Genomic DNA, 26,933 nt, shown 5'->3' with positions numbered 1-26,933 from the left:
ACGTTTAAACTTTTACCTTAAATAAAAGTTTACCTACTTTGAATAAATGACTTTCTCACTCTTTTATATATATATATATATATATAGAAGGTATAGTTTGCAAAATGACTATTTAATTATTCCACCCAATCCCTATAAAATTCTACCTCGCTAAATTTATATATAAGTAAAAACAAGTGATTACTGTCTCCTTATAATTTAACCAATCATTAACCAGTAGAATAGAATATCTTTTCCTTTGTCCGTATATTATTATTGGATCAATGGTTGAAAAGTTTAATGATTCAAATAAAATTATCACTGCATGGAAATATCTGACATTTTTTGCTTTATTCCTCCAGCACTTTGTTTTTGTAAACAGAATAAGTATAGTGCTTGAAAAAGAAAAAGAAAAAGAAAAAGGACATGGTGTTTATTGATCCCTTGAAATTTCTACTTATAAAAAATAAATAACGTTAATTATTTTAAGAAATCAGCCACCGGTGAAAATAAATTCTGAACTTTTAAAATATTATCACCTAAACATATATTCAAAATTTTATTTTTAAAATAAAAAATAAAAACAATAAAAGTAATTTTAAAAATTATATATGTCAAACCATTTCAATCCTTTAAATATGAAAAAGAAGTACAAATTTGACACATGTTTAACAATATCTTGAGGAAAAAACTGTTAGGTTAAATTTAAATTAGTCGTCCCTCGCCAATAAATATTATTCCATTCTTTCACAAAAAAAGGAAAAAAAAAAACTAGTCTCCTCTATTTAGAAAAGAAAATATTCCTAATTAAGAACCATCAAATTTTCAAATTTCAAACTTTATATAAAAAAGTTATTCTTTCAAATTTTTTTTCTTTGACAAATGAAAAGGGATACGTATCTTATCTTAAAAAAAATGAAAAAGATCTCTAAATAAAATTGAGTTATGCTATGTTAGATTAGTACAACTCATGTCTTATTTAAATGAAACACGTTGTCATTTTTACTTTTAAGCAACTATTGAATATTCATATTATTAAAAGAAAAAATTTCATCAATATTCATGAATTTTAATAATAAATTAAAATTAAAATATTTCAAATTACACTCATTCTATATCCACTAACGTTATTAATCAGCCTCCTACATAACATATTCATTAAATAAATTTTGACTGAGCTAAAGTAATTTTTCATACAAATAGTCACATCATATTAGTATTTAATTAATGAAGTTAGAAATAAGTAATTAATAGAAATATAGAATTAAATTACAAATTTTGTCTACAATTTTTAAAATCCCCTTTAATAGATCTCTAAAAAATTATCTAATAAAATTTTGAAGTTTAAATGTTTAAAAAATGCGGTAAGTCTCTAAACAATCAACCAAATTATATATATAATATAAATTTTTACAAATTTACGGACTAAATAAATTCTTACTCAATTTTATAATATAACTCAAAATCAAAACATTTATTAAAGTTTCATATAAGATTTTAAATGTCAAATATCCAGGAGGTCTCAATTTTATGAAAATGATGATGAAAATATTGATATAAATAAATATTTATGAACACATTACAAAAATAAAAAATTTCAAACATTTAAATTATTATAAATTAAAAATTACTCATATTAATATTACTTCTTAATAATCAATGATATTTAGTCGATATATACACTTTTATATTTTATCGATTTTTTATGCAAAATGTTCAAGCCTGGATGGAAATTTACAAGGCTAACAATATGACACGACCCGCCCTAAACACCTACTAACTATAGGACAAATCGTGTCGACCGCAGACCCTCAACCATCTACCAAGTTTATAGTCAACTTCTTTCTAAATATCTAAAACTAATTTAGATTATTCTTCAACATATAAAACATAAAGTGTAACATATTTCATCTCAAAAATAACTACTCGGTCACGACTCCTAAACATGATGTACAACCACAAAAGGTACAATTATTCCAGTATGAGTCATTCTAGATGTACATACAAAATGATATGCAAATTCTGAGACGGTGAGTAGCAGAAACTGGTCGGCTATCTCAATGAAACACAGGTGCAACATGGTGGAGGAAAATAATGATAAACAGTTAGCTAGGAAGCTCAGTGAGTGACATTTTAATAAGGAAATAATTTTATAAAACTTCTTCCATATAAACTGAAATTTAAACTCTTATAACAAACTTCTTTGAGTTGAGATAATAAGCTTTTCCAACAATAATCAAACATACGTAATATATTTTTTCTTGAAGTTCTATAATAGATATCTTAAAATATTTAGTAAAATAACCACTCGCAAATCCTATGAACGAGGTGAATTGGGTTGGTACGCTGCTCCAATTTCCGATCATCCTGAAATAATAACCAATGAAATTTCAATTCACACCAAATTTCCAATTAAACTCTACAATTCTTCAAATTAAACCATTAATTTAATGAACAACCTCACTCTCTCTCTACTGTCCAATTACACATCTTCCTCTCTCATTTTCCTTACAAATGAGGCCCACAATACACAAATTCCAACTTGGTTATTAACCATTGATTATACTCGTCTTTCTCTCTCCTCTGCACTATTCATCTTCTTCTTCCCAAACCACAACCAACGAAACCCTCCATTTCTTTCTCTCCATTTCTTCTCTTCTTCTTTTACTTCACAGATTCCTCCGACCTACAACAATGAAATCATGCACAGAGGCCGAAACCATCACAAGAGTTCAAGAAATCTCTTAGGCAAAGCAACACCCATAGATCATTTTATTCCAATCTCGAAAAAAAACTTGTGATTCACAGACCCACAAAGCAAGGGAGTCTATATCCTAGAAATTCAAGGTTTAAAATTCCAAAACTTACCAAAATCAAGTTCCCAACCTCAAATCGATTTCAGAAACTTCAATTTCATCCTCTCCTTCCTCTGTTTCGTTTTCGTTTCTTTGGTTTCTTTTTTTTTCCCTTCTCCTCTTTTCCTTTCGTTTTCTTCTCTGTTTCCTTTTTTTTTCTTTTGTTTTTCATTTCCACGTGGCTTCCTCCACAACACACACATCTCACTTTTCCACTTTCCTTTTCTTTTCTTTTCTTATTTTCTTTTTTTTTTCTTTTTTTTAAACTAAAATTACGAAAACACCCTTACACAATATTTGGTATATTAAAAAAATGGAAATTTATCAAGTCGCAAGCGCAAGCAGCACGACACTGAAAAGACGAATTGGATTCCCATTTCTGGCGACGCGACCGAATCAGAGAGCCATACCATTCCGATGGAGAAGATAACTCCGGATCAAATTAGGGCTCAACCCAGCCGTCTCTCTCGATTTCTATATAAATTCCCCCTTCCTCTAACTTCAATCATCCACAAATTCAATCCAATCAAATCGAAACCTTAGTGGAATCAATCCATTCCACAGACTCGTCGATCGAAAATCAGGATCGGAACCATGTCGCTCCTTGCAAAATCGAAGCCGAAGGCCGCGTCTTCGGAGTACGGCTACTCGGAGAAGCAACTGAGGGAGATATTCAAGGAGATGGACACCAATGAAGACGGAGGATTGGGATTGTACGAGCTCAAGAACGCCTTGAGACGGTTGGACGCTGAAATGCCTGTTCATCTTGCTTTCAAGGCGCTCTGCTACGCCGATCAGAACGGAGACGGAAAACTCGGCCAGGACGAGATCGATCAGTTCATCAAGTATATGATGAGCCAGGGTTATGTTGTGTGATTTTGCCGCTCCTCCGCTGCCGCTTCCCACGACGGCGATTTATGTGGTGATCGTTGCCCAGTTTCTATAAACTTAATCAAATAAATGGCTTTCATTGTTTGTGTTGTAAACTTTATGTTATGTGTGATGTTTGATGAATTGATTACAGATTCAGTAATTAAAGTGTATTATATGTGTGTGTGTGTATATATATATAGTTAATTTATGGATTGTGTTAATTAATTTATAAGCATGTTTGGAAAAATTAATCATTTTAAGGAGACATTATAGAGTGAGAAAAAAAAACTAGAGAGAAAAAAATATATAGATAACAAACAAAATTAAATATTAATAAAGTTAGAGAGACAAAAAGGTTTAGAAGCAAGAAATATTTTCTCTCTCAAAAACAATAATATTTTAAAAGTTAATTTCCTATTAATCTTTTCATCAAAATTCACTTGGAGGGTCACCTCACAGGTGATTAATCTAGAATCACCTAAAATAATTACATGATGAATCAAACACCTAAAATAATTACATGATGTGTTTGAGATTGATGGTAGAATGGGTAATTTTGAAAAATTATTTTAATATAATTGATTTTCTGAAAGGAAAAAAATCCAAAATTATATAGTGATTTTAAACCTTCCCAAAATTAATTTTTTAATTTGTTAAACATGATCAATGGTCAAGTGATTTTGATAATGACAAAACTCTCAAACACACCTTTAAACTTTCCTACAAATCAGTTTTCTAATTTATCTAATATGATCAATGGAAGGAAAGTGATTTTTTCATTGCCAAAATCACTCCTAAATATACCTTTAGAGGCCTTCTATTTTAAAATAAAAGTGATTTTGGCATGATTAGAACGATTATAATCTTGCCAAAATCATTTTTAATCAAACATTTATTCGGCTCCAAAAATTTTAACAATTGAATCAATAGACTGTAAATGTTGATGTTGTCTATTTATAAAAAGGGTAGAGATTTAAAATTTCTTAAAAAGTATGTAAATTGACAAATACACGATGACGCATTTAAAATAAATTAGAATTAAAATTACTAATATTATGTCACGTGATATTTTGTTATCTTTTAATATCTATATATTGAGGGATTATATGAAAAATGTGGATAGAAATTTAATATTATTTTTTCTTTTCTTTTTTTAAACTATTATAATTTAAATAATGTGTGGACATCCATACCTTGAGTAGTTGAACCATGATGATATATATCTATCGATATGTCCATGTTTTTATGGGTTTGACATCGACATGAGGTTAAACCAATCTTTCCATCATAATACAAAAAAATTAACAAATTATGAAAAATATTAACAAAATGTCACTAATATATACATAATATTAATATTAATTATTTTAAACTCATGAAATAGGAAAATGTGTATTTGTTATTTAATTGAATATTTTTTACGATTTTTTAATTTTTATAACTTTTACAGAAATATCCATAATATCGATATTTTCATCGATATTTCAATGAAATTGAGACCTCGACATTTCTATCGACATCAACATTTAAACCCTTGATATATATACATCAATATAAGCATAGTTCATTGATAATTGACATCGACTCTTTTTCATGAGGTCGAAGGTTCAAACTCTCGTACCTCTAATATGTTGTACTAAAAAAGTTTATAGACAAACGAGAATGTTGAATTTTTCGTCGCATAGTATTAAAAGACAATCTTTGACCCCACCCACTACCATGATATTACTACCAGCTTCAATATTGAATTTTGTAACAAAGAAAATGAAAGCATGATTTCAAAATCGTCATATATTCTCTTGTAACACTTTCCTAAAGGTATCTATGATTCGTGCAACTATCATTTTGTTCATTGGTGGTAGTCTTATCATTTTGTTCATTGGCAGTCTTTTTCTCTTTTTCTTTCATTATGCAACTATTTTTTTCTGGAAATTAAGAAATATTCGTTTATTATTTATTATTATAACATAAATTGCTAATTGCAAATACAGTTAAATTTTAACATAGTTTGGTAAGTGAATATCGATATTATTTTCTAAATTGAGTTTTTATTTTTCAAGCACCAACAATTAATATTACTCAATTTTATTTATAAAATCAAATTCGAATGGTAGAATATAACAAACAAAATAAATATGTCATAAGAAAGAGAAAGTACACGTTTTAAGGAATTGATTTCGACCTATTGAATCTATAAACAACTTACTTAACTATTTAATATTGAATGAACTATTAATTCTATGGTCAGTGACTCTTAAATCTTAATTATCTTTTTTGAGTATTTGAGCTTGGTTGCATATTTGTATTATTTCCTTGTTCAACTCGAATTGTGATTTTTTTTTTTCAATTTGATTCATTTATATGTCTCGTTTCCTTTCGATTATCCATTCATGTCAAACTATATCGTATGTACATAAATATATATCACAAATAATACAAAAATAACCAATAGTCTAATTATAATTCTTTCTCATAAGTATAGCTCATATAATGCTTATCAATTATGTATATATACTAATTAATCAATTATGATAAATTACTTGTTTAGTCGTTTTTATGGGTCTGTTCGTATTTATATCAAGTGGATTGACAACACTAACATTTTTTATCATTAAAAAAATATACATTAAAAGAAAAAAAAAGTGAATATGTATTTATAGTATGCTTGAAATAATTCTTGGGAATGATGTTTTTAAGCAAACCACGCATAAAATACACGTTTAAACTTTAAAGTATTTTTACAATTTTCAAATATATAACAAAACATGAAGAAAATTTTGAAAAATATTTTTAAAGTATCTTTTAAATTATAATTATAAAAAGTTACAGCATGTTGGAAAAGGGATTTGAACTCACAATCTCTTACTTGGAGGGTATATACTAATTATCGTAAAAAAATTGTTGTTACTTTGAATAAATTTTTAATTTTTTTAAAATCTATGATAAAATATGTTAATCAAAATTGTATTTCTTCTAAATCTTTTGGATTTACCTTGATCCGTTTGAACCAATAAATTAATCGGTGATGGTTAAAAAAATCGACATTTTTTCGTTTGTTTACCTAAAATATTTATTCACGTGACTAATTGTTTTAATCAATAATGAGTATATATCTTTTTAATATACATCTAAAAAGTATGAAAGTGATAGTCATATTCTAATGGTCCAATTGAATTATTTTTATTCATTTTGTGGTGCCCAACAACGATTCTGGGTGTTTTGTTTGGCACCACAATTTTTATTTTAGAAATAAAGTAAGAATTTTCTTAAAGAAAATAGAAATGGATGAACGCTAAATTTCGCTGCTCCTCTAAGCAAGAATCCGTTTATATAAAATAACACACGAATTAAAACCATAAAAAATACAGTAACTTTATTAATGTATAATATAATAGTAGAAGTTTTTTAATAGATTGAAAATATAAATTAATCTTCTTTCAAGTCTCTTAATAAATTTATGAGCTCCGACTCGAACGAATGGCCAATTAGATGCGGTGTTAATCTGGAGAAACAATCGACAAAAGTACGATTTAATACAAGGTCATGTCGAAATTATTTTCGATACACAATATTATTGTTGTTTTTCTGTAGTCAATTCTGTCGGTTGTATTTGTCAATCCCAACAGAGTCCCATTAAAAAATAGCACCTTCGCACCAGTGAAGACAATTAAAAAATATATTGTTATTTTACATACACGTGCTTTAATATTACCGAATTATCCGTACGAGAGGGGCCTGAAATTTAAATCTACAAAATCTATAAAAATTTAAAAGTAGCTAGCTACATAGTGCATAGCTTTCTTTATTCTTTATTCTTATTATTATTTATATTTCTATAATTGTGCGTAGCTTTGTTTGGAAGCCATGTGTACTTTTCCAGATGCCAGCACTCTCTCTTTAGAACCAACCTCTCATATATAGATAGAGCATATTTAAATATTATTAATTACTGATATTTGTTTTAATAATCAATCATTTTTATTTAATAGTATGGGTAAACAAATGTTGAACGGTAATTGACATATAATTTTCTTTTAAGATCGAAATTTTGATCCCCATTATTTTCAAATTGTTGTACTAAAAAAATATATATTATCAAACGGAGTCCAAAATTTACAAGTTCCAAATTCCAATTACGTTTTCATCGAGAAAAAGATGTTATATATAAGTCTAAATTATATATATTCATCTTGGCACCTTACTTTTTAAATTTTCCAACATTACCTTTGGAATCTTTGAAATTTAAGAAGAAACAATTTTCTAGTCATTATCAATTCTTTTAGTAAATAATTTAATAAAAACACCACATTAGCATATTTTTCTTTGCTCTTATACATAATACTTCATCAACAAATGTGTACATAAGGCAGTATTAATTAATGCGTGTATAAAATTTCTAAGTAGATTTAGACTAGAATAAGGATATTTTTTTCCAACACTAAGATTTTTTTTTATCTATAAAAGAGAACATAGACTTTTTCTTTCTTTCATTAAAATTGAAATACCTATCGAATTTGAGTGGTATGTAGTAGTAATTTCTTACCTCCGGAGAAATATTGCTCTTTAGATTAACCATAGGGACTTTAGTAGTTTTTATATTGAATTTAGAAATTAAAACAAAAGGAATAACTAAAACATTTGAAAGTTGGATTTTTCTTTTCAAAAAGTTTAAAACTAAAATGGATATATATTATTTTTAATTATTCTCTGTGGCGTGTTGGGTTGGGCAGTGTCAATATTTAGAGAAAAATGATTGGATACAGATTCGAAATAATAACTGGTATAATAAAAGTTTGAATATAGTTTGGTAGATATATTTTTCTTTTATTCTCCCACGTGTAGTTTGGTAGAGTCTCACGTGTTTATAATATATATGTACATACATTTAAAATTAAAAAAGTTAGAAAGAAGAAGAACTACGATTTGTTAAGGCGAAATCTAAATTCCAAATTGGAAAGCGCGCCCTAATTTTTTAGGGCGGAATTGAAAGGGAAGCGGGAGAGGATTGGGTCGATAAATAGCTTCCCCAACCATATTCCACAACTCAAGGGAGACGAGGAATCAGATCAGAGCGGCGACTAATTAGATCAAGGTATGGCGATGAGGAATTTCTTCGGCGGCGGCCTCAGCGATTACAAGAGATCTCCAGTTCCTTTCACCAGAGAGCAGCTGCGGGCTATTTTCCTGAAGCACGACGAAAACGGCGACGGCCGACTTTCGCGGCTGGAATTGAAGTCGGCCTTCGATTTCTTCGGATCCAACTGGAGCAGTTTCAGAGCCCGCCGGTGTCTCGCCGCCGCCGATTCCGACGGCGATGGCTACGTTACTCTTGACGAACTCGATTGCCTTCTTGATTACGCTGTAAACTGCGATTACGCTATACTTTGAATCTGATCCCATTTTATTAGTATTACCAAATAATTGTTGCAGAGGTTCCAATCCCATCATGTATTACTACTGCCAGTGTGGACTAAAAGAAGTAAATAATTGTTTAACATATTTTTAATTTAAAATGTAGTATTGATATATATTCAACTATTTTATTTTATCTCCCTCTTCATTTTCTTTTGTGGAAAATATTTAGGGCACCACTAATATAATTTTAAAGCTATTTATTTATCTTTCCTAAAAAACAAAAATTTTCTCTTATTTTCGACAAAATTGACGGGAGCCAAGAAATGAATGCTGAATTATATTGTTTGTACCTAAGTATTATTAAGTATGATTATATTTTCGGGAGTAAAAAATTGAGCCTAAAAACTTTTTGATGTAGTGATCAATTACTTTTATATTTTTGAAAAAAAAAACTAAAATAATTAAACCAAAAATATAAAACCAACTCACTACATCATAGAGATATTATCATAGAGATATTATAGCTATGTTTGAATTAACTTTCTCTCCAATATATATAATTTATTTGTATTGATCTATTTATATTATTTTTCCTAAATATGTAAATTTTGCTTATATTTTTTTAAAAATATATTATATATAAAAAAATAGAAGCAGGACGCTCAAATGGGTTGAAAGTCAAATTCAAAACTCTTAACAAATCTACAACTACGAGAGCGGAGCAAATTTGAGCATAACTCAAATGGATGAAGACACTCATGTTTGACAAAAACCCGTGACTTCAAATGTTCTTATCCCACGTGTTGTACCGAAAATTATGATTATGGAAAGTCAAGTTTCAAATTCATAGATTTGAACATAGCTCTTAACCATGTATCTCTGATTAAAAGGATATGAGTTTGAATTTCCTACCTATTGTTATGCTTGAAAAAAAAACTCTAAACAGGTACATTAGTCTTGGAAAAAAACATATATATTAGTATAGTAGTGTTGTTATTTATGAACCTCTTTCATACCCCAAAATAGATAGTGACTCGAATGGGAGAGCCCATGTCAAGAGAAAACTACCTCCCAAGTCAAAATTAAAGGTGAATAGGAAAAAAAAACAAATAGCAAGAAAATTTCACTTCTTAAAATCAAGTTAATATTGATTTTTAAAAATATCACAATTTTTATTTTTAAAAATGTAATAAATGTATTTTTTCCCCTAAATATAGTATAAATTTAAATTCTCTTGGTATGTTTAACTTTGTTTAGTCCAATAAATTGGAGTAGGCTAAGCTACATCCGTGTTGACAAAAGAATAAATTAATATATTTAATCTTACATTTTAAGTTTGACTTTTATTTGATGCATACTAAAAATTTTATATTAGCCAATCTGAACTTATAGCTCAATGGGTAAAGTTAATAGAATTATAACTCATACCAAAAGATCGTAAGTTTAAATTTTCATCCCATATCACCATGTTGTTGATGTATTAAAAAAACTTCATATTATAATGAAAAATACATATTTATTTTTATACTACTTATATAAATACCAAACAAATACCAAACATGTGGGTTAAGATCTGCCAACCTGAGCATAGCTGATATATATAATGGATCAAAAAATCGATCTTTCGAGGAATTTAAATATTTTGTGAAATTGTTTTATAGAAAGTAATGAACTCTTATGAAATATACGAGTGGTTTATTATAATTTTTTCGAATCTGATATTGTGCATCCAATTAAATCTCTTGAATATTTTAAATAAATCCAATCAATCTCATAAAAATGTTTTTTTAACCTGCTATGTATATCCTTTAGTCAAGATAAAAACACTATAAAGAAGAATAAATGACGTGCAAAAATGTTTATTTGCAGAATGAACGAGTTTCATTTTCCACGTAAGAATTTAATTCTTTGTCCATTTTTTTAATAATATATATATTTTTCATTTAGGGTTATGCACCTATAAATTTATTAAATTAACTAAAAAAAACTAATTGAGTTTCTACTCAAAAATAAAAACAAAACAAAACAAAAACAGCATAAAAAAAGAAGAAAGAAAAAAAAAGTAATTTCTACTCTATTTATCACCACTTCCATGAACAATGGTTCTAAATATCCATCAACACGTCAACATTTTCATCGACATGTCCATGTTTCATGAATTCTACATCGACATTTCCATTATAGTACAAAAAAATCGACAAAATATGAAAAATATCATCAAAATGTCACTAATATATACATAATATTAATATTATTTATTTTTAACTTATTTAGAAATAAGAAAATGTTTATTTATTAATTTAAATATTTTTTACAATTTTTTAATTTCTTTGACTTTTCTAGAATTATCCATCGATAATTTCATGAAATTGAAACTTCTATATTTTCATCGACATCAACCTTTTAAAGCCTTACTTATTTTTGCTATATATACATAATTACTAATAAATTCAAAGAGCCAATTCTAGGAAAAAAAATCTTTACTTAACGCATAGAAATTAGGCAGAGGAGATATTCAAACTTAAAAAGTTTTTTTTTATGTCCCTTCAGAAGTAGAAGATGAGGAGTGCTATGCTATTTGATTTTTTGTTTTTTTAAAGGTGGTATTTAAATTTAAAATAATTTGGAATGGATATTCAAACTTCCGATATTGGTTGTAGATAAGAATGTGTCTACTATTTTGTTGATTATATATCCAGAAGGCATATGTTGGCCCAAGCCCAATTGCCTCGTATGAATGGGCTCATTTTCCACATAAGTTAAGATCATGTACAAACAAAGCCAGCGCATTTGCCATTTGGGCTTTGGGATTGGATTTAGGATGTGAAAGCAGGAGAGGAAACGTACACGTCTTAAAACTGCTAATAAATATTATACATTTAAATTTTATTTGAATTAACATTTATTTTTTTCCTTTTTTTAGTAAAATAATTTGGGGATATGGGAGATCGAACCTGCAACTTCAAAAAAAAGGAATATATGTCAATAATAGATGAGTTATACTTATTTTGGTTAGATTAATCTTTCTTTCAATGTACTGCAGTTTGTCATTTTAGTTCTAATTATATATAATTTATGAAGTGAGAAAGAATAAACTTTATATATTAAACACATTGCACATTATATAATGTATTAACGAGAGAATTAAAAAGTGATAATTTCTCAACAATTATATCAATCAAATCTGTTCTTAAATAATAATGTTTATATGAATATAATTAATAATCATATATATCTTTGAAATTTAATGTAGGTTGATGTTGATTTCTAGAAGGTTTGAGATCTACGGCGAGCTAACTAGTCGAGTTGTACAAAGCGAGCTACAAAAAAAACCTGCATGAACAAATTTAGTGGGTACCTTATCGTAAACTCCTATATAATATAATATTAATTTCTTTTAGTTCAACAACATGTGGGTGGAAGATTTAGAAATGTGTCTTAATTAGCTAGCCTATGCTTAGGTCGACAGTTTAAATCCTATTTGGTTCTTTTAACATTCGTGATAATTTAATTTTTGTCATTGAATTATCAAAATATTCATTTTAGTTTCTAAACTTCAAATTTTTTATATTCTAATCCTTAAAAACTTTTAAAATGTTTGTAGGATTAGTCCTTGAACTTTTGAATACGTTTAATGTGTTAATATGGATATGTAGCGGACCTATAATCGATTGTTCAATATATTCGGTAGTAGAATAATATAGTAAGGAGTAAAAATTGTTGTTTTTTTTCCTTTTAAATTTAGACAATTTGAAAGCTCCAATATAAAAAAGTAAATAAATTTTAGAAGTTGAGAAACCAAAATAGACCGTAATTAAAATTAATTTTAAATTTGAATTTAATTTAAAAATTTTCTCATAACTTTTTTATTTTTTGAATTAATTATTTACTTGTATATGATTAAGATAAATATAATAATCTTTAACTAAGCATAATTTGTTAAGCATATATTCAGATTAAAAGATGGTAGGTTTACGTGTATTTTAATTAAAAAAAATTATGTTTTTAATAATGTCACAAATATTTTTGTATTATATATGCTATAATTTTAGTTGATGGGTTATGCTTATGCTTTTTTTGCTGCAAACAGACACGTGGCCGACGAATCTTACAAGTCTCCGGCAATTTTGAATAGTACTTTATTTATTTATTATTTTGAAATTTTTTTGAAAAGTACTTTAATAATATCAAAAGTCGTCAAATTCGATTTCCAGATTATTTTGTGACAATAACTAACCAACTTAGATGAATTTTAAATTATTCTAATTGTTCCAAACACCATATTCTTGTCAGCAATAGGATTTTCTTTACTTTTTAAAAGATAAAAAATAATCTATCTTTCTTTCTCTTAATCGACAAGACAATTTAATTTTAAACTAATTAGGGAATTCAACATGGAGAAAATTTCTTTTATTTAATTTGTGGCTACAAATGAAAGAATGTATTACTCGTCTTGAACCGAACCTATCATCATATTCGTCTCGAATCTTAAATTTTAAATATTATTTAACATTTGTTTATATATATATAATATTAATTATTGATTTCTTTATTTTCTTTAAAGTTAAATTAATTTTGGTTTTTGAATTTGTTTGTAATATGTCTATACATTTTAGTTTTAGAAAAATGTTATAAATTTTACAAAGTGTGTAGTAGATTTATAACTTTGATTTTTTCTTGCCAAATAGGTTATTTTAAAATTGAAGGATTTATTAATTAACACAAATTTGAATTTTGTGTCTAACAAATCTTTGACCTTTCAATTTTATATTAAAGTCTTATTAAATACAAAATTTAATCTTAAAAGATATACTAAACACTTTTTAAATTTCAAAGATTTTACAGTTTACACATTGTTTATGTGTGAAAATCGAACATTCAAAGAAGTATACTAATAACTTTTCGAGGTGATTGTAGAACTGCAAAAGAGAACGTCCATTTTTCTCTTCTTGTTTTGGCTCCACTATTCCCAACATCATTGTCCCTAGTTGTGTCCGTCCAATAGAGTAGTAACCATGACAAGTCCTTTGAAGGGTGCAAGAATAAAGTATCTGGGAATTTGATCCCTTCTTCCACAATACGTTGTTGTTGCAATTTTTGTGAGTTCTCACTTGTGTCATCAAGAAAATTGACGTTGTGATTAGAGATAAATATCTTAACCAATTCAAGTATGCTCAAGTTAGCAAGAAATTAAAAATGATAACCAACGGGTACCGGATGGAAGAATATTTGTGTGTATGTACCTTGACTATACATGAATGTTATTGTGATGCATAAAACTAATTTTAACAAATTGAACAATCAAGGAAAACAATTATGTAGAATACAAAGGAAATAATAATCTTGACCCGGCCCACAATTTACTCCAAGCTAGATTAATGGTAATAGTTGGAATAATTGGTTTGATTTGGAATAACTCTTGAGAATTTCAGAACACGGTCCGATTCTTCTAGATCGTAAGGTGAAAGTGGAATGGAACATAGAATATATTAGCATTAAATATTCTTTTTGTTCCAAAATGATCCCTGGTTTGAAATGGTCGGATTAGGCTGGACGCCAGCTTCGACAATTCCTCCGACGTGGAGAAAGAGACATCAGCGGCGGAGAGATCCGATGGCGGTGGTCCGGCGATGCTGACATTAGGATCGGACGGCTAATTAATGTCCAACTAAGATTCCTAATAACTAATTACTTTTTGTAAAGTGGATGATCACATTCTTCCTCTTTCCCAAAATTTCATTTTTTTATTTATTTTTACTTTCGTATTTGCCGCGCTCGAATGGTATATGGATAAATACAAAGAATTGGATTCCAAAATATATATTTTAATCTTTGATTTAATACCATATTAAAACCTTATTGCAAATTTGCACGTCTATTAAACAATTTAATGACAACATAAACTACAACCAAAATAGATATTTTTTCAACTTGAGCATAATTCAACTAGTTTAGACACCTATTTCCAATTAAAAAATTGCAAGTTCTAATCTTCATCTCCATTTGTTGTAAAAAAATTAAAATAGATATTTTAAGTTCAAACGGTTAAAATAAACCTTTTGAAATTTTAAGACATAAGACTAACGACTAATTTAAAAGTATTTGAACCAAAATATAATTAGTCCTAAAATAAAAAAACATGGGCAAATAAAATAATACTGAAAGTTTAAAAACTAAAATAAGATTGAAATCTAAGGGTGGAAAAGAATAAATTTTCTAAAATTATTAGAATTATTTATGACAACTTACTCTCTATATTCCGTCAAAAAAGAGGAAAAAAAAACTTATCCTCCCTACGCATTGACAAGATAAACTTTTTAGACCAGTACAAATAATATGGTTAAAAAATATTTAATGTCTCACTTTTCTCAGTTGCATGTCTAAATTCATTTCGCCTATATTTGTAAAAGTAATAATATAATAACTTTTTATTTTTATTGTTATTATTTTTACTTCAAAAATGTGGAAGGATTCAAACCTCCAAAAGGGTCGTATGTCTTGACTAGTTAAATTTCTTCATTAAATTGATTTTATTACTAATTTCTTGAATCATGATTGTCGTGTCGGTTCTTTTTATAAATTCAACTTGAGAGATGAGAATTTGAACTTTCGATATTTTGGTTGAATATATCTTAACCAGTTAAATTATATTACATTGAAATCACAAAGTAAATGTTTTAGAGCACTGTAATTTTAACTTGAATTTAACATGTACGTTTTCTTTCATACTTCTTTTTTTTAATAATTACTTTTCATGCATTAATAAAAAAAAAACTCGTGAATATAATGACTCTATTTAATATGCAAGCATAAAATGTAATTATAACATTATACATTCATTAATTATCTAAGATAAATGTCAATATGAACATAGCTAATGGTAATTGACATACAATTCTTCCTTCGAAATTAGTGGTTTGATCTCCATATCCTCAAATTATAGTACTAAAAAAATTATTTAAAATTAATCTATATTTTAATTTAGTGAGTCAATTTAAACTTACTTTAAATTTCAATCAATTAAGCTTTATATATAGAAAGGTTTGATCATCGTATTATAGATTTTTGTAAGGACTATTTACCTATATATGTGTGTGTATCATTCAGAGAAATATTTACAAAAGATATGTATGTATGTATGTTATATATATATATATATATATATATATATATATATATATATATATATAAAGAGAGTACAAATATTTGCATACGTAGGCGGGGGGCTACAATTTTACCTATCATATCTCAAAATGGCGTTGAATAAAAGAAATCCTGCAACGTGTCCTATGAAAAATATTAATAATAAAACAGTAAAAGAGGATCTCCTTTTTCACTTTTTCTTTCTTTTTACAAATTAATTTTATCAATTTTTCTCAACCGTGTGCATGTTTTACTCATGATCTGATATGTACCTTCACCACTTGAACTATGTTCAAATACGACAAACTATATGCTTCTTTCTTTTGATATATCGCTCCACGTCAATTTAAATATAGTTTAAAAGATAAAACACTTTTTCCTTTCATGAGTTAAAAGGGATAATAATAGAGCTTTAATTTTTATTTTATTTTTCTTTTTCTAGCCCTATCTCCCTCTTTTTCAAACTTTTCTCCATAATATCTATAATTTATCTCCCTCTACGCTCTAACACAGTCTCTAATTTTCTCTAAAATATTTCTCTCTCTAAATTGCAGTTGTTTTTATAGTTTTTTTTTTTATCTCTTTCTCTCTCTAACCTATCTCAAATTCTTTGTAAAGTAGCACATTTTTCTCTCTCTTATTTTTTTTTTACCTATTTTAATATGAAAAATATACTTAAGTGCTTATATGTATAAGATTACTCAATTTTTGTTGCTTTGCTAGAGATGGCTGGAACATCAAGGCTAATATAGACATTAGCCATTAAGCTTATCCAAGATAAAGCATAGTAATTAGAGGTACGCGAGGTTTTACTGAACCCGTACCTTCTGCGTCTGCTTTGCTGTAATTTTAAGAGGTAGTATGAAAGGTTTTAAAATGAAAGTTGTCTAAAGAAACAATCCCAAGAATAACAATAATATTAAAAAAATTCACGTAAACAAAGGAGATTCCCCCACCTGAAGAGAAAGCTGACGTAGGGAAGAAGGTAATTAATAGAATAGTGTTGAAGCTGCATATCCAGTAGTTAAATCAAAACTTCATACGAGTTTTCTTCTCTTTTAGTAGCCAAACTTAGGATGGATCGTATTATTTCTTTCTTTCTGTGCATTTCTATGTCAAATATGATCACTAAACCCACTATAGGGGTTACGAAGTTATAACCTATACCACTATGTGAATGTCATTTTTTTGTTATTGAAGTTAAATCTAGTCGAGTAAAAAGCTCATTTTTAATTCTATTCGTTCTATTAATTTTTGGAAGAAGGATGTGAAGAGCTTTATTCTGTACGAACCTTAGACACTTAAAGTATTGTTCTTTTCTTTTACACCCCTCCCCCAAAACTTGAAAGAATTGAATTTGTAGCTTTTGGAATCTCAACTTACACACAAATGCATGTGAGCCAAACAAGTCCAAATTTTGAGTTCACACAGATTAATTTTCCCACATGCCTTTTCTGCCCCTCTCTATAAATATGTAAGTTGGAGAAGGCAATAGTACAAGTCCTAAGAGCAACAAAAAACAGAAGAAATCATTCTGAAGATCTCAATGGCTCGCAAAGGAAAGCAGTACCGGCCGAAGCTGTCGCGAGAGCAGCTCAGCCAAATCTTCAGAAACCACGACGACGATGGCGACGGGCGCCTCAACGCCGACGAGCTCACCGAAGCCTTCCGCTACATCGGTGCATTTCTCCCCTCCTACAGAGCTCGCCACGCCCTCTTCCACACTGATTCCGATCGAGATGGATTCATCGGCGAGAAAGATTTCGAATCTCTCCTTAATTATGCCGAGAAACGTAAATACACCATCATTTGAAATTTTAAATATGAAATATTCGACTTTCTTTTTTCCTATCTGTGTATGATCAACACCAACAGTTTAATAATTGTTTTGAATAAATAGATCTTCGTCTTTCTCCGGCCGAAGTATTTGAGTACGCTCTTAGATCTTCGTATTTGTACTGACTTAAATATAGTTTAGTGAATAAAATATTTATTACCTTTTTCGGACCGGGAATCTTTTACTCTCAAATTTATTGAACTATAAAAGGAAAAAAAAACACACATATTTATTTTTACATTTTTACATAATAATAAATTTTTTAAGCACTTTTTAAATACGCCTACTCTGAGAACATGTTGTTTATGTGTGAACAGTTGATCGTGTACTAATTAATTCTCTTTTTCTATTTTTTTAAAAAGAAAATCATGTTATTATTAAGGTATAGAGAATGAGACAATAAAAAAAAAAGATACATCACATGATCGAGAGATATGTTTAGTTTTTTTTTTCTTTTATGTAAAAAATTCAATTTAATCTTTTGGAAAAAAAAATCAATTTCATTGGGGTTTATATATAAAGATTGAGCTGTTTAATTATATAGAGATTCCGTCAAAGATCAAGGCTTGTTAGTTAATATTTTGCAAAAGAAAAAAAAAGATCGGTAAGTTAGTTTGTTTTCATGCCTAAATTAGTTAGTTAAATTTCAACTGTCGTCATTTTGCTTTTTTGTCTATATAAGGTTGTAAAGCATTTTTATTAAATAAAATTAAGTTTTATTCTTACTCTTTTCGTAACAAACATATAATTTCTATATATCGGGAATACAAATATATCATAAGGAATTAAAATTTCCCGAAAATTAAATAAAAGGACTCTCTTTTATTCACAAGTTTAAAGCCATCCTTTTGATTTTTAATAATCTTTTGAAGTTGAAAAGTTATTTGAGATTGTGTGATCATATAGGTAGAAAAATTAGTTTTAATTACGTTTAGATTAATATAAATTTTTTTTTAATGTGCAAAGTACCATCATAGACTTGGTTTATAGGCTCACAAAAAGTGGCTCATAATTTCAATAAGTATAAAAAAATTGAAGCTGTGGACCGACTTGAATTTGTATAATCAAATCAAAATTAATTAAAAAAAAAGATAGGTCGTAGAAAAATGTAAGTTTAGAATTCGTAAAAATCATTTAATAATAGATAAATATTTTTTAAATTGTTAATAAATTCCATAAAACAATTTTTTTAAAAGAAAATTTATTTCTTTTAAAAATTAATATATTTTGCTTTTTGACCAACTATGTATCTCCAATATATTTTCTTTCTAATTTTCGCTTCCGGTCCATTTAAATATAGCTTAAAAGATAAAACACTTAATACTATTTTAAAGAAAAGTTTAATGGTCCGATCCCCACATTTATTAAACTAAACAAAAAAAACATAAGAGAAAAATTCCCACTCTCCCAAACAACTTTCCTAAATTTTTGATCTCTCATTTTTCTTTCATTCTCACATCTCAATATTTTTCTCTTTGACTTTTCTCAATCTAAAACTTGATCTTTCTGTAATTTTTCCTTCACTGGGTGATCTTTTTTCTTTAATAGGTTAAAAGGGATAAAAGTAAACTTTTAATTTCTATTTAATTTTTCTTCCCCCACCCCCTCTTTTTCAAACTACTCCCTCCCATAATTTCTCCTTCTATGACTTTTCCTCTTCACAATCTCTCTAATTTATTATCTCCTCTAGCCTCTAACAAACACGTCTCTAATTTTCTCTAAAATATTTCTCTTTCTTTAAATTCCAGTTGTCTTTATAGTTTTTATCTCTATTTCTCTCTAACAAATCTCCAGTTCTATTTAAAGTAGTGTATTCTCCTCTCTTTTAACTTTTTGTTACCTATTTTACTGTGAAAAATATACTTAAGTACTATCTGTATAAGATTATTGTACCCCATTTTTTGTTAATTTGCTCTAGTGCGTAGATGTGGTTGGAGCATCAAGACTATTCGTTGAAGCTAATATAGACAGTAGCAATTGAGCTTATACAAGACAAAGCAAATAAATAGAGTTATTCGGGTTTTTAACGAGTCTGTACCGTATGCGTTTGTTTTGCTGTAATTTTGAGAGGTAGTATAAAAGCTTTAAAACAAAGTTGTCCAAAGAATCAATCCTTACGAGAACAATATTTAAAAAAAAAAAAAAAAAAAAGAAACAAAAGGAGATTCTCCATCTGAAGAGAGAGTTGACGCAAGGCGAAGAAAGTAATTAAGAATAGTGTCGGAACTACATATCCAGTAATTAAAACAGAACGATCATATGAGTTGATTTATTCTCTTTTGGGAGCCACCTTAGGATGTGTTGTATCATTTCTTTCTTTCCGTACATTTCTAGCTAAATCCGTTATGAGAGTTAGAAGTTAAAACCCATGTCACAATGCCATTTTACTGTTATTGAAGTAGATTTTGAGTAAAGCTGATTTTCAATTCTACTTGTTCTATTGAATTTTTGAAAGAATTAAATGTGGTAAGATGTGAAGGACTCTATTATGTACAATTTTTTTAATATAAATTTTCGATAAGTAAATAAAAACCCGAATAAAAATTTTTATTCGAGGCCGACCTAAGCACTTGGGTATTTTTGTTTATTTTTTTCTTTTAACTTTTACTTCCCCCTTTCCAAAAAACCGAAAGAATTGAATTTGTAGCTTTTGGAATCTCAACTTACAGACACACATGCATGTGAGCCAAACAAGTCCAAATTGAGTTCACAAACAGATTAATTTTCCCACATCAGCCTCTCTATAAATATGTAATAAGTGGAGAAGGCCGCAATAGAGCAAGTCCCAAGAGCAACGAAAAATTAGGAGAGAGAGGCCATTGTAGTATTTAATTTCTTAGCTCGGAAGCAGTACTTTTGGAGATCTCAATGGGTCGCAAAGGAAAGCAGTACCGGCCGAAGCTGTCGCGAGAGCAGCTCAGCCAGATCTTCAGAAACCACGACCGCGACGGCGACGGGTGCCTCAACGCCAACGAGCTCACCGAAGCCTTCCGCTACATCGGCTCACTTCTCCCCTCCTACAGAGCTTCCCACGCCCTCTTCCACACCGATTCCGATAGAGATGGATTCATCAGCGAGACAGATTTCGAATCTCTCGTTACTTATACCGAGAAACGTAAATATGCCATCATTTGAAATTTTAAATAGGAAATATTATATTTTCTTTCTGCTATTGCGTGTATGATCGGTACTATATAACTGCTTCGAATAAACATATATTTAATTTCTCTTTGACTTGAGCATTTTAGATTTATACTAATTTGAGTATAGTTCACCTCGAGGTAGGATTCTTGCTATCAAATTTATTGAACTAAAAAATAAAAAATAAAAACACTCCTATTCACTTCTATATTTTTACATAATAATAATGATTTAAACATTTTTTTTAATATTACAATTCAAAGGTTTTGAGATTTAAGAAAATTATGTCATTACTACGTATATAGAATGAGGTGAAAAAAAAAAAGTCACGTGATCAAGGGATGTTTAAAGGGTTTTTTTCTTTCTTTTTTTTTTTATGTAAAAAATTCAATTTCATGGAATGTTGGTAGATGTACCGATTGGCTTTTTAGTTAATATTTTTCAAAAGAAAAAAAAAGGGAGGGTTAGTTTGTTTTCATGCCTAATTAATTAGTTAAATTTCAATTGCTTTTTGTGTATAGAAGGTTCTAAAGCATTCTTATTAAATAAAAATGAAGTTTTATTCTTACCCTTTTTGTAATAAACATATAATTTCTATATCTTAAGGGAATACAAATATATTATAAGGAATTAAAGTTGCCCTCAATTAAATAAAAGGGCTCTTTTTATTCACAAGTTTAAAGACGTTTGAGTTTTTATAATTTTGAAGTTCGAAAAGTTATTTGAGGCGGTGTGTTTATATAGGTAGAATATGTAGTTTTAATTAAGAGTTTAGATTCGTGTAAGTTTTTATAATTTTTTAATGTGTATTCAGCTCATTAATTTTTTTTCAAAACAAAATAAAATTGTGGTTTTTTCACTTTCCAATATTGTATTTGAGAATGCTTTTAAAAAATATATGTTTTATTAAAAGTGCTTTTTATATATATAGAAAAATTATATTAAAATATGCTTAAAAAATAATTACTTTGGTTTGGTTCTAATTAATATTTTAAAATTTCTTTTAATAAAATGAAAATGTTTTTTTTAATATATTACTTAAAAGTGAATGATAAATTGTAAATTATTGCAAGATAAATTTTATTTTATTATGGATTAATAGGGATAAATAAATGTTTGTGTGGAAAGCATTTGATATTGGTAAAGTACAACAGAAACTTCCTTGAAAAGTGCTTATTAGAATAAAAAAGAAAAAGAAGAAGAAAAAATGGAAGAGATGGAACTATTAGATACATTCTAAAAAAAATAAATAATATACTTTTTTAGTTTAATAAAATAAGGTATAGGATTTTAAGCCTTCAACTCATTAAAATAGAGTATAGTAAGTCGTTGAGATATGTCGCAAAATAATAAATAATATTAAAAAAATTGAAAGGTAGAAAACGAGTCCGGGCTTTCATGTAGGCCCAAAACTCCATTTGGGCCATCTTAACCCAACGAGTCAGACTAATTATCTTTTTATATACCACTTTTATTGTTCAAAATTCCAAAGTATATATAACAAAATCTTTTAAAAAGTGATAATATGGGATAAAAAAATTATGATCCTAAATTTTCTTTTTTTTCTTTCTTTCCTACACCAAGTATGGGGAATATATTTATGTTGTAAACTTTTCATGATAATTCAAGTTAACCAAACTTGGAATTTAATGGCAAAAATATTCCAAAGTTTAAAAAATCATCATAATCGCATCTCCATGAAAAATAATCTCAAATCATTGATAGTCAAAGCGAACATAGTTCAACGGTAATTACATATATTTCTAATTAAGAAGTCGTGAGTTCGATCCCACTCCACACCTTTTATTAAAAAAAAATCTCTAGTGACCTACACTTTTTTTTTCGGGTAATAAAATGCCCTAACTTCGAACATGGACGTAATAATAAAAGCGAATGTCCGGATTCAGGAGAAAGCATATCGAGCAGTATGGAATGGCCAACATTCCCCATTTTCTTGAATCTTTACTGCTCATAATGCTAAGAGTCGCCATCGATAATAGGATTAACCAACTTGATCAAAAAGGAAAAAAGCAAAGAAACTTGTTTGCTCTGAATTTGTTTTGTGTAACTTGTGAAAAAGGAATCCTAATTTTCTCTGTTCAAATGGGTGTTGTAAGCTTTTTGAAGTTGTTCACATGATTGGTAAGCCACTTTAATCATGAACCCCAATTCAATTCCAAATGGTCCTCAATTTGCTGTCGTCGCTCGGGCGGCTCTGCCACCGCCCACTCGTGCGCTGTTGACGCAAATTCAAAGCCCTTTTGTTTTGGCTTCTCTGTTTGTGTGTGTGCACTTTTTTTCTGTTTCTGCAAAAGCCTTTTCGATGATTGTTGAAAAGACTTGGAACCCTTTATTGTGTGGGACTATTGGGTTGTGATATGATCATGTGGGGTTGTTTTATATTCTACGGAGATGGCCAATCAGGTATTGTATATAGCTCATCATCATCATCAGCATCATCATTCTCTGGATTTTTGATGGTTCAGTTAGGGTTCAAAGTGTCAAAGTTGATTTGAGTTTTTGAGTGGGCTTCTTTTGAATTATTGTTATCTCTTTCTATTATGGTACTTTTGGGGGTACTCTTTTCTTTCGTGAATTCTGTGGCTATCATTCGTTTTGTTGGACTCATTTGCAGAACCCATTCCAATCTGTCCCCACTCTGAAATCTGATTCAAGCTCTTTTTCCACAAACTTGAAAAATTGTTTTTAGATCAGTCTCTTTTCTCGTGGGGTTGGCCCGGCTCTGGATTAAAGTTCTTACAAACTTTTTCCCCTATGTCCTACAGTGAATTTCTTGTGAAGTTTCACTTTCACTTTTACTCTGCAACCCAGTATTACTGATTGGAATTCGTATTGTTAAGAGGATGATGATAATGATGATGATGATGAGAGAGAGAGAGAGAGAGAGAGAGGTGGGGAACGGTTCTGTTATATGTCAATTCTCGGAGGAGTTTGGATATGGGAATTGCTAATTTCTAGCCTCAACTTTATGGAAATTTTTGAACTTTTTTCAATCTAGTTTCGGAAATGTTAGCTTTCTTAATAAACAGTCTCTCTTGCATTGTGGTTCTTCTCAAAAGCCCAAAACTTTGCTTAGCATTGTCAGCAAAAGAACTGAAGATTGTCTGTTCTGTTTATGTTCTGCTCTGTTCTTCCACATTTATAGATTCTGATAGTGAAACAGTAAAAGGGTTCGTTCATTCTGTGTATTAATAACACATGGGAGAATCATGCTCTATGTGCAAGACTAGGAAGTTATTCAAATGCTCAAAATCCGCAATTAAGAATCATAGAGCAATTAATCATGGGCTTTTTACATTAAATACAAACTTAATTTCTCTGAGCTTTTGGAGCCATGCATACCAGTTGAACACTTTTTCCTCTCTCTCTCTCTCTATGTATGGATATTGTACATGAATGAGGAATCGGAGTTTACGAGCGAAGAAGATTTACTGTTTATATCAGCTTTTGACATTGGTTTTATCTTCTTTAGCAATGGAGTTCTTACAGTGAGCAATGGCAGCTTGAATTGCAGACTGTAATTCTTCCATGGTGCTATCACTAGTAGAAGACGACGCAGATGGAGTCGCGACGAGAAGGCCGCTATTTGTTGGAGACGTCCTCATGGATGCAGGTGCCGAAAATTCCCCTCTTCTTCCTCTCAATTCTTGCTTGTTTCGTGGATTCAAATTACCCGAAAACGAATAAGCCTGGCGGCGAATTTGAAAGTTCTCCTTCCTTCCTCTGAAGGACAACAACGGCCTGACCACACTTGCATATCGCTTTAGAACCTGACTAACATCAAACCCCAGCTTCCTCTTGTGCTTAGCCTTATCGTCGTGCTCGGAAACCTCGAACCCTTTTCGCCACTTCGCAAAGCCGAACAATGAGAAAGGCTTCGATTTGGTTCTTCCACCCGTTTCGGTAGGTCTAGTTTCGTGGTGCTTGGTGGTGCTGGTGCTGGTGCTGCAACTTGAGCTGTCTTTGATGGGGTCTTCATTGTCCCAGATTTCTTTGATTGGGATAGTGAAGCTGTCGATGGAATTGGTCGAGGTGCGCGGGGAAGAAGAAGGAAGGTGGGAGAGGAGATGAAGGGGAAGCAAGTGGCCATGGAAGAAGATGTCATCCGCAGGGGACAAGTCAATGGCAAAGGAAGGAGTGGCAGCTTTTGTTTTATCAGAAGAGGCAGAATGAAGAGAGATTGTGAAGGAGAATTCATGGGAAGGAGAAGAGGAAGCAGAGGGAGGAAGAGGAGAAGTTGCTGGTGGCTCTGGATTTGGCTGTTGGCTTTCTCTTTCTTCAACCTTAAACTTCTCTGCTTCTTGCTTGTACTCTGCAACTCTCTCTCCTGTCTTCTGCTGCTGCTGATTGGTGTTCATGTTTCAGTGTCTGAAATTCTCTTTCCTAACTCTTTTCCAGCTTGTGGAGTAAGATAAGGAGATTATGAATCAGTGGAGAGAGAGAAATAGAGAGAGAGGGATCTTGTCTATTGACTACCTGAAGCTGAGAATGGAATGTCCTTTGTGGAAATGGCAAGCCATTCAATTTAAGTTTGGTTTAAGTACATTTTCTCTTGATGTGGGCCCCTATTTAATCCAACAGCTATTAAGGTTATAAATATTTGATCATAGGGATCATTGGGAAATAGCTTATTTTATGATTTTATGTATTTTAAGAGTACAGTTTATAAACAAGAAAACCCATTTGGAGATAATCTTTTCAAAAGGGAAAGTGGCATATGTGACAAATTAGATTGAAAATGACAAGAGGAGGATATGTAATGTCAGTCAATCAATTTGAAATTATGGGTGTAATGTCTTTTAACTTTCCATGATGTCCTTTTAATTCAGCAATCAAAACTGTCTTAAGTTGGTCACTGACACCATTTCAGTTACCTAACAATGACCAAAAACTCCCTCGTTTTTTGACCTTGTGCTCAAAAGATACTAATGCAAGTAAATATTATCGATGTAAGCATAACTTAAATAATCAGACATAAATGTTTGCCTCGAGATTTTCTATTGAGAAATAAATAAATAAACAAACAAATTTCCATCATATATTATATATTAGAAAAAGGAGAGAATCCAAGCACAACATAATCTTTGTGTAAGGTATGGGAAAGACCCTTTTCACAGCTAATCAATCCAAACATCTCTGTTGTCTAATTATTTATTATATTTCCATCTTTTAGAGGGAAGAAAAATGTAATTAGGCTGATGAAGAAAATTTTGTCGTGTAGGGACAAAATTATTAACTTGTTAAGAATTAGAAAATGATTGTGCATCAACTGTTACAGCACGTGCTCCTCTTAAACTACATATAATTTGCATAGTGGTACCGACACAGTTACATTCTATCTGCATTCATTTCAACCCTCTAAAAATTCAACCAATTGCTCCTATTAAACCATTCGAGACAACATTCTGGGAAATGAAACCTTGTTCATGGCTTCAAAAAAAGGGAATTTCAATGGATTATAAATATACCATTTCCAGAGAGAGATTCGACAACACACGTGAGGAAAACAAAGGAAAAACAGAGGAAATGGTAATATGGGAAAAAGGAAAAAGAAGATAAGAATGTTGATGCAGTTTGGTGGGATGGTGGACCTACACACACGTGTGAAGGGTGGTCCAATTCTATACAGAGAGGAGCAGAGAGTGAGTTAGTTTGAGGTATTTTGTAAAGCTCAGGTCAACAACAAAATCATGGAGAAATAATTTAGAGAGAGAGAGAGAGAGAGGGGA

The 26,933-nt window shown here is 29.6% G+C and overlaps 1 protein-coding gene and 1 long non-coding RNA gene across 2 annotated transcripts; both read right to left on the bottom strand.

Annotated features, from left to right (window-relative positions):
- Positions 1 to 2,048: 2,048 nt before the first annotated feature.
- LOC148208002 (uncharacterized) lies at positions 2,049 to 2,970 on the bottom strand. Its single transcript, XR_015788685.1, has 3 exons — positions 2,848 to 2,970; positions 2,439 to 2,665; positions 2,049 to 2,346 (listed from the first exon to the last, which is right to left on the bottom strand). It is a non-coding gene; the product is annotated as an uncharacterized LOC148208002 (long non-coding RNA).
- Positions 2,971 to 24,447: 21,477 nt separating this feature from the next.
- On the bottom strand, positions 24,448 to 25,715 carry LOC111018578 (BRI1 kinase inhibitor 1). The gene has a single exon (XM_022294767.2). It carries the CDS (start codon positions 25,560 to 25,562, stop codon positions 24,645 to 24,647), a length of 918 nt encoding a protein of 305 aa, XP_022150459.1. The 5' UTR covers positions 25,563 to 25,715; the 3' UTR covers positions 24,448 to 24,644.
- Between the last annotated feature and the right edge of the window lie 1,218 nt (positions 25,716 to 26,933).

Source organism: Momordica charantia (genome assembly GCF_013281855.1).
Source record: "Momordica charantia cultivar OHB3-1 chromosome 11 unlocalized genomic scaffold, Mcharantia_2.0 BLBB01000011.1, whole genome shotgun sequence".
Lineage (NCBI taxonomy): Eukaryota > Viridiplantae > Streptophyta > Magnoliopsida > Cucurbitales > Cucurbitaceae > Momordica > Momordica charantia.
Note: the sequence above shows the minus strand (reverse complement) of the source record. Positions and strands in the feature narration are given on the sequence as shown.

Bases quoted from the DNA above. Each gene is read 5' to 3' on its own strand.
- LOC111018578 (XM_022294767.2), bottom strand. From the start codon at position 25,562: ATGAACACCAATCAGCAGCAGCAGAAGACAGGAGAGAGAGTTGCAGAG.